At 31.2% G+C, this 9,242-nt stretch overlaps 1 protein-coding gene across 1 annotated transcript; it reads left to right on the plus strand.

The window, feature by feature from the left end:
• The first annotated feature begins 981 nt into the window (after window positions 1-981).
• On the plus strand, window positions 982-8,972 carry RpL5 (ribosomal protein L5). The gene is made up of 5 exons (XM_072537140.1): window positions 982-1,130; window positions 1,301-1,551; window positions 1,631-1,804; window positions 8,199-8,475; window positions 8,725-8,972. Exons 1-5 carry the CDS (start codon window positions 1,128-1,130, stop codon window positions 8,911-8,913), a joined length of 894 nt encoding a protein of 297 aa, XP_072393241.1. The 5' UTR covers window positions 982-1,127; the 3' UTR covers window positions 8,914-8,972.
• The last annotated feature ends 270 nt before the right edge of the window (window positions 8,973-9,242 follow it).

Below are 9,242 nucleotides of genomic sequence, written 5' to 3' on the forward strand. Positions count from 1 at the left end.
TTTTCTTTAATATTTGTCATATACCGCATAGATATGAGCGAAAATATTCACAAATAAAGATTAGCAAAAATGTCGATATAACTACCTAATTAATATTTTTTGACAGGCTTTTATTGACTATGTTTTGAAGCATAGAATCATATAAAAATTAGGTCAAATACAAACACGATAAGAATATTATATGTACATATAAAAATCACCAAATAAGCTCAATTCAAAAATGTCATATAAAATAAAAGAAACCAAAAAAAAGTGATGTCATATGAGTTATTATTGCATATTTCGTTCATAGTTATAAAGAAAATATTCCTGCTTTTATTATTTACCATAATCATTATGCTTAGAAATCCGGACGCTACATATGAGAGTTTATTTCTTTAATTATAGTATGGCTAAGTAGCTCTATTTACCCTGTAGTTTGTATATTTTTGTATGTTATATATTGGAGTTCAGACAAGCCCCCCTTTTTATGACTTCTTTCTCTATAGTTGTCTTATCATTTACCTCGTTCCTCATTTCTTTCTTTTTTTGCTGTGGTAAGTTTTAAAGTACCTTAAATGTGCCGAGCAATGTGCAAAACGAATTTTATACGATATCCCTTATGCTACGACTGAAAAAAATTTTGCATTTAAGAGCCAGTTCCATGCTGAAATATTTTATTTACAGTAAAATTTACACCTTCAAATAATTTGGATTATTGTTTTAAAAACATACGCTTGTGGAGAATTTATCCTAGCTTTAAGAAAATAAACTTTGTATAATAGACTGATTTATTTTTATCCTCTTTATAGGAGGAGCATTTTTTTTATAAGAAATGATTACGTTTTTAAATAATATAATTTTCAGGTATCTAATAATAATTCCTTTATTATTATATTATGTAATTTACAATAATAATAAATAAATTATTGTAAAATTATAATTTCAGAGAAATACAATTTTCAATTTAGTGATTGTTAAGAATTAAATGTTGGCTATCCTGAAAAGTTGGTATATGTGTATCTGAGAATTCTGAGATGAGATTGTGCTTTTGACAAGTTGACATTGACAACTCTATCTTTTGCTTGTGAACCGCGGAGGAGGTTGAACCGTAGGTAACGAATAAAATTTGTGCATACATTTGAAACATGGTAAGTACTAAACAAAATATATTTTAAAAATAGTACAGAATGTAATTCTGTTTGGAAATGTGTTATTAATATTTGTTTAATTATTTATACACATAGGATGTTTTAAGATTTTTATATTGGCATGTTCCATCAATTGTAGTTTAAATAAAGAGGTTTTTATCGTGTTTTAGGGTTTTGTGAAAGTTGTTAAGAACAAACAGTACTTCAAGAGATTCCAGGTTAAATTCAAGAGGCGTAGGCAAGGAAAAACTGACTACTATGCTCGTAAACGATTGATTGTTCAAGACAAGAACAAGTACAACACTCCTAAGTACCGTCTGATTGTACGTATTTCCAACAGGGACATTACTTGTCAAATTGCTTACGCTCGTATTGAAGGAGACAAGATTGTATGTGCTGCTTACTCCCATGAATTGCCAAAGTTAGTATAATTTAGTTGGTCTTGAATATTTCATAGTTATATAGCCAACTGAGCTTACTTAATCTTTATATTATTTAAGATATGGAATTAAAACTGGTCTTACCAACTATGCTGCTGCCTACGCTACTGGTTTACTTTTAGCAAGGAGGCTCTTAAAAAAATTGGGACTTGACAATTTATACAGTGGCACCACTGATGTTACTGGGGATGAATACAATGTGGAAGCTGCTGAGCAAGGACCAGGCGCATTCAGGTAAACTATTTTGACAATGTGTAAATATTAATATGAATATTGTGTCAATAAACAATTTTGCTTTTAGGACAAAACATTCTTTTACTAGCATTATTAAAGGCAACGGTTTACCTCAGTTGTTAAACACCGGATCCCGTAAGATCTCCGAAGTTAAGACACTGGGGGCGCTGTCAGATCTTGGATTGGTGATTGCTTGGGTAAATTGCGTACTGTTGCCTAAGTGAACACTCAACATTCAAGTCTGACATTGTATTTTCAGTTTATACATGATCAAACTAATTTGAATCTATTGAAAATGTGATCTGGTAGTGTAAGTTATATTTTTATATGTAGATATTGATATATAAAAAGTGATGTTTTCACATTAGGTCCCAGTGAAGATGGTCTCAAATGGTTTTGACAGAATGAAATATTGGTGTTTGGCAGTGTTGGAATTTACATTACAAATGAAACATATGCAATCAAAAGCAATAAGATATTTAAAAACTAATACTTCTACTACAATTACCAAAAAAAGAAAAAGTAAATAGTTTTAAAACAGATTTTAAAAGTAAATGGGTAGTAAAATGTCAGTATAAATTGAAGCGAGATCTGTCAACTGGTGGTTGAGGGTTCTGAGTCTATTGCCAAATCTATCCGCTAACCTATCAAAAGGGCAATTGCCAAAAAATTTCCTAATAATTAATTGCAATTAATATCAACCGAAACAAATATTAATTCATTATTGTTTTATATTATATAAGGTATACAATTGCAGAATCCATAAAATAATATAATAAAAAGAGGTTAATCTTTGTATATGGGTATATTTTATAAAAGGGCTACATTAAAAACACGACCGTTTTTGGAACAACAGTTCCATCATCAGGTTAAAATACAGGTTACCATGCCTGAGCCACCAAAATATTTTTGTAAATATCCTTTAAAATATATTGTGTTACCGAAGATAGTACATAATGTTGATAATATTATTTGATGTTTAATATTTTTTTAACCAGCTGAAGTCCGTTTGAAGAGGTTTACTCTCCGGACATTGGAACTCACTTAAAGCATGGGTGTATGTTACCTGAAGTAAAATTTAATTAAAATATTAAACATCAAATAATATTATCAACATTATGTACTATCTTCGGTAACACAATATATTTTAAAGGGTATTTACCCAAATATTTTGGTGGCTCAGGCATGGTAACCTGATGATGGAACTGTTGTTCTGAAAACATTCGTGTTTTTAATGTAGCCCTTTTAGGGTTTTTATAAAATATACCCATATACAAAGATTAACCTCTTTTTGTGATACGTGGTATACAGCCAGCTGCAGGAATTATTTTCCTTGTGGATTTTATAATAAAAATACATTTTAAAAGCTTTATCTCTTTGTATTTGAAGCATATAACATATACATCATAAGGACATGGCAACACTGCCAACACAATATTTCATTCCGTGAAACTTAATTGACTGCTAATTTGAGGCTATCTTCACTGGGACCAAATGTGAGAAATGTCTGTATTTTTGTATTACTTATGTTAGAAAAAATGTTCTGGTACACTCCATTACTGGATGTTTGTTATAACTATATCAAAATCTTTCCTATTCTTTAATATTCTACAGTCATGCCTGTTACGCACCAATGTGAAGCCATTACATTCTATCTATGCCTATGGTCTTCTATTTTTCCTTCAATAATTGTTAGGCTTTGGCTAATATTCTGAGGATTCTAGTAGGTGTCTAGGTATAGTGTCCACACCTAAATATCACACAGGACACAGCAAAAATGTAGCATTTGGTAACTCATTAATTTCAAACAACTAAGCTTAGTTTTCAGTTGCACATAATTTACATCAATGGGTTGTAAATATTTCTGGCCTGCTCAATTCATGTTTTTTGTGTTGCAAAAAGAGTGCCTCTTTTCCCAAAGGCCCGTTTGAATTCAAATTGAGAATTTACTTATATATATTTCAGATTTTATATAGATAAATAAGTGATTAAGGTGATGAATCTAAATTTGTCATATTTGCTTCAGTTAGTTGTGGATTCTGATTTAAGGTCAAATCTGTGCCACTTTCAAAGATGTAATATTATCATTCAGTAATTTTAGAACTTCTGTTTTCAGCAACAAGCTTTCCTTTTAATAATATATGTGTTGTAACACTTATGCTTGTAGAACTATCTCTTATGTGTCATGAATTTTATTGTTTCTTTGTTTTTTGATGTTTATTGTACATGATCTTCACTTTTTACTAAACTCCTGGACAAAATTAACGCACCACTTTAATTAATCTAAATATTTACAATATGAACACAAAATAAAACTAAGTTACATTGAAATAATAATAAACACCTACAAATAAGTCCAGCATGACTTTATCATGACCTTAATTTGCCTTATTGTTTCTTTAAAAATTTGTTTTTGCCGGAAATGCGTAAATAAGCTAGCATAACTCCAAATTGCAAAAAGAAAAAAATCAGTAAAATAACACAATAATATGCATCTGGGTCAACACTAATACCGTGTAGGACCTCCTCTACTTCTTATGACTGCATTTATGCGTCGAGGCATGCTTGATATCAAATGTTCAACAAAAGCTTGCGGAATAATCTCCCATTCTTCAATAACGGCGTCAATGAGTTGGTTGTGATTAGCAATAGGGGGTCCACGACTTCGAATCTTTTTGTTTTGAGATAGTCCCATAGATGTTCTATAGAATTCATGTCCGGACTGTTAGGTGGCCACTCTAATAATGGAATGTCAACATCATTTAGGTAGCCAATAACATGTCAAGCTACATGAGCACGAGCGTTGTCTTGCATGAATAAAAAATTAGGTCCAAGAAAAGGAGCAAAAGGTATTACATGTTCGACAATAATGTTGTCTAAGTAATAATGGGAATTCATAGACCTCGTATGTATGGGGACCAACTCCGTACGAACTTCAAAACAAACTCCTCCCCAAAACATTTTAGAGCCACCACCAAAAGGTACTTTAGGAGAGATATTGCAGCTGCCAAACCTTTCTCCTTGCCTTCGCCAGACACGCTCACGACCATCTAGAGCTTTTAGGCTTACTCTAGTCTCATCGGAGAAAAGAACTCGTTTCCAATCATCGATGGTCCAATTTTGATGCAATCTTGCAAAATTAAATCTCTGAACCCTGTGTTCTCTGGTCAGCAAGGTTCTTTTGGCCGGTTTCCTGTTGCTCAATTCTGTTTCATGTAAACGTCTTCTAACTATTCGAGACGATATTGCGACATTTTGAACATCTGCTAGTTCATTTTTTAGAAAATTGCTGGTGACTCTCCTATCTCTGAGAGCACGTTGTCTCAAAAAACGATCATCAATTTGATTAGTGCAACGTTTTCCCTTGCCCTGGTCTTCGATGGTACGACCCTGTTTCATTATATAGCCTTACCTTCCGACTGATGCTGGAAGGGTGTCTTCCTAACAAACCTGCAACGTATCGCATTGAATATCTTTCTTCTAGGAGGGTCGATGCTCGCACTGCCTCCTCCATTGACAAATTTCTTTGGTGGTTCATTTTTTTATTTGATTTCTATGTAAATGAACTTGCAAACATGTATGTGATGAAAATATCTCAATAAAAAGCTTGTTTCTCACAAGAACTTTGATTTAATTGGCACTTTTTATGAAAAGTTTAACTCACTTTTAGTCTAAAACGAAGTTTAATACAAATTATTGTTAAAACAAGACTATTATTAGCTTACATAACAACTGTTACTGTCAAACAAGGTCCATAGGCAACTTGTCGTACAGTAAATTATCAATAAATAAAGATTATTGAGAAAAACATGAGTGGTGCGTTAATTTTGTCCAGGAGTTTATTTTTTGTATTTTATTGTAAATAGTTCTACCCTTGAAATAAATAAACTTTTTTGATAACTACAGCCTGAAACTGATTGTACTTGAAAATATTTTGTTAGCATCTATAGAGGTTATTCATTTTTCTATGAATTAAAGTAAAAAATCATCTACATCAAGTTGAAATAATTAAACCAAAAAAAATTTACCATTCTTTAATTTACATATAATTTGATTGATCTGAAAGTATTTATATTCTACAATGTTTCGTAAATGTTCAGCAACTGTGATCATGGTAGGAAGGTCAAACAAAATCAGTTTTAGACTGATTGGAAACCAATATCAGCGTAGAGATCACAAAACAGTTGCACAATCAGTTTAAGATTGTAGTTTTAAAACAGTTGTGTAATGCTGGTGGGTGCTGAACACCTCTACATTTAGAAGTCTCTCCATATCACACCTCAGCACCTGTTGCAATGTTGGTTAATGATTTTTCTACAAATTCCTTTTATCTTTTAACCTTTTGTTGTAATTTTTTGTCAGAATGAGTATATATATTAAGTTTTTTTTTATGGAGGATTTTCTTTACTATCTAGACCTTCTATGTCATCACTTATTATGTTTTACCACATTTCCTTTGCTTCTTTAATTTTTATATTGACAGTTCTTTATATTGTAATCAGTTTAAGATGGAACACAAGATCAGAGTTTAACTATCATTTAATTAACTCCCAGGATCACATGTGAGACTTCCTAATATTTAGTGGCATACATCATAGCTCTATAGACAAGATGTCCATCCGTTTAATCATAGTTAGTATCTCATAGATATCCACATACCGGGTGGTAAATCATCAAATGTGTCATAGGAAATTCCAAATTCAATAAAGTTATGAAACCTACTCAGATAAGGAAAAATCAGCAATGTTTTATTTAGGCAATAATGCAAGCACTGCCAGATGTTTATTTAATGTAAGATATTCTAATAGACCAATTCCAGGTTATGCAACAATTAAAAGGATTTTATAAAAGTTTGAAAATACTGAGACTGTACATTTCTAATTATAACTACATTTTTGTTATTTTAAGAATGAATAAAAAATAATGTTTAATTTCTAAACATAAGATTATGTTTAAGCAATCCATCCTTTTGGACTCAGTATGTCCAATCAAACAATTATTAAAACTGTTTTTAATAAAACTTAACCTCCTGGCTATTGTGTGCAGGGCACAAATTCATTTGAAACCAAATTTCTCCTTCATCTGGAGTTCCTTCTGCAAGTCTCAGTAAAATCTCTTGTACAAAATCAAAACTTTTCTGAATTTAAATTTTCCTCACAAAAAATTTTTCCAATTGTATGTCTAATATTCCTAAGACATTTATTTTGTGAGGATATTCAGTATTGTTTTCAGTAAGATTTTCAGGCCTTCCTGTTGATGAAATCATATTTTTGAACATTTGGTTCATTCTTTAAAGTAAATGTACATTCATTGCTAAACAATTTTTTTTAATTATCTAATTACATTAGCCAGCCCTCTCCAAAATTTCATTATATTCCTCTCATCTCTCAGCATTTCCTTCTGTTAGTTTTTGATGACATTGAAATTTATATATATTTTTCTGTTCGTCCAATTTTAATTACTGCTTTCTGTAGTTAAATAAGATGGCTGTGTCGCAATTGGACTAAAGTAATTATTTCATGTTTTGTTCTTAATTTTGGCACTTGCTACAATTAATGTAAAACGTGGTACATTTCTATTAAAATCTTAACATTTTCAGTATAGCTTTTACTTAAATTAGCTATCGATTTATTCATGATTGTCTGTAAAACAATTTATTTGTATTGTAAGAGAATTTATTTTGTTTTAAAATTTTTAAGACTGGAATTATGAATGACTTGAAATAATTTCATTCCAAGCCCATTATTGGTCTATTGGGATGTTTTATGCTAAATAAAGAACTGACAGTGTAGTCACTATTGCCTGAAATAACATCATTATTATTGCCACATTCTCCTCAACTAAGTACATTTATCAACTTTCTTGTTTTTTTAAATAATAAATCATAAAATGAAAATAATGACAATTCAAATATTATTAATATCTAACTTCATTGTGACCAAACACAACCCATTCTACACTGTGTGTTGCCTAACTTTTACAACAATAGTCTGGCAAATGTACTAATATTTGTAAATTTTGAAATGTATTTAATTACTAGAGCAATTTTAACATTTGTTTCCAATACAGATCTCTCATATCTGTTCTTCAACAGTTTCTCATGACCTTGGTGTAAAATAATTAGGGAAGTAGGAATTCATTAGTTTTTCCCAAGTTTCCTATGGCCTGTTTGATGATTCACCACCCAGTATACTGTATTCCTTTAAACCCTATGAAATATTGCATTTTCTTCACTAAGCAATTTTCCTATTACTTCTGTTGTGCTTAAAGATGCTTAAAAATTTATTTGGGCTTTTTTAGTTCAGACAGTTTTGCTGCTCTCATCTGTTATCCCAAATTTATTAAGAACTTTTATTTATTGCTAGCAAACTTGACTGAAGCCTTTTTATTCCAGGTGTTACTTAGATACAGGTTTAAACCGTACAAGTACTGGTGCCCGTGTCTTTGGAGCCATGAAAGGAGCAGTTGATGGAGGCTTAAACATTCCCCACTCTACAAAAAGATTCCCTGGTTTTGACAGTGAATCAAAAAGCTTCAATGCTGAGGTCCACAGAAATCACATTTTTGGCGTCCATGTTGCTGATTATATGAAATCACTGGAGGAGGAAGATCCAGAAGCGTTCAAGAGGCAATTCAGTCAGTACATTAAGTTGGGAATTAATGCTGACCAGGTAATATGCTTGTTTATAGTTAATTGTTAGCTGTTCGTCCAATTTTAATTACTGCTTTCTGTTAAATAAGATAGCTGTGTCGCAATTGGACTACATTAATTATTTCATGTTTTGTTCTTAATTTTGGCACTTTTGCTATAATTAATGTAAAACATGGTACATTTTTTCAATAAAGCTTTTAGTTAAATTTGCTATTGATTCATTGATGATTTTCTGTAAAATAATTGAGTTGTAATTTTCTTGTTTTAGGTTGAAAATATGTACAAGAATGCCCATGCTGCCATTCGTGCAAATCCAGAATTAGAAAAGAAGGCAGAAAAGGCTCCTGCACCAGCGAAGAGATGGAACCGTAGGAAGCTTACTTTGGCTGAACGCAAGGACCGTGTTACACAGAAAAAGAAGTCCTACATTGCCAAACTCCAAGATCAAGAATCTTAAAATGTTGTTAAATTTGATATTGTGTAGTTAAAATACACAAATAAATTAAAATAACACTATTTGTTTTTTTCACATACATTCCTTTATGGCACTGGGTTTATTTAAGGTTTCGGTAAAAACTGCAAATAAATATGAAAAAATTAATGTTCTCTCAGAAATGTGGTCAAACACAAGAGATTTTTTGGGAAGTGCACTTATATTAAGAAAATTATTTTTAAATCTCAGATTGTTTCGATGGTTCCTGAGTACACTCCTAATGGAAATGAAAGCAGTAATTCTGATGAAAATAAATAAACCTATTTGAAAGAAACTAGTGACAAAAACATAAT

This window comes from Diabrotica undecimpunctata, chromosome 7, assembly GCF_040954645.1.
Source record: "Diabrotica undecimpunctata isolate CICGRU chromosome 7, icDiaUnde3, whole genome shotgun sequence".
Lineage (NCBI taxonomy): Eukaryota > Metazoa > Arthropoda > Insecta > Coleoptera > Chrysomelidae > Diabrotica > Diabrotica undecimpunctata.

Bases quoted from the DNA above. Each gene is read 5' to 3' on its own strand.
- RpL5 (XM_072537140.1), top strand. The intron at 1,805-8,198 runs GTAAACTATTTT...TTTTTATTCCAG, and splicing joins CAAGGACCAGGCGCATTCAG to GTGTTACTTAGATACAGGTT. The intron at 8,476-8,724 runs GTAATATGCTTG...TTCTTGTTTTAG, and splicing joins TGGGAATTAATGCTGACCAG to GTTGAAAATATGTACAAGAA.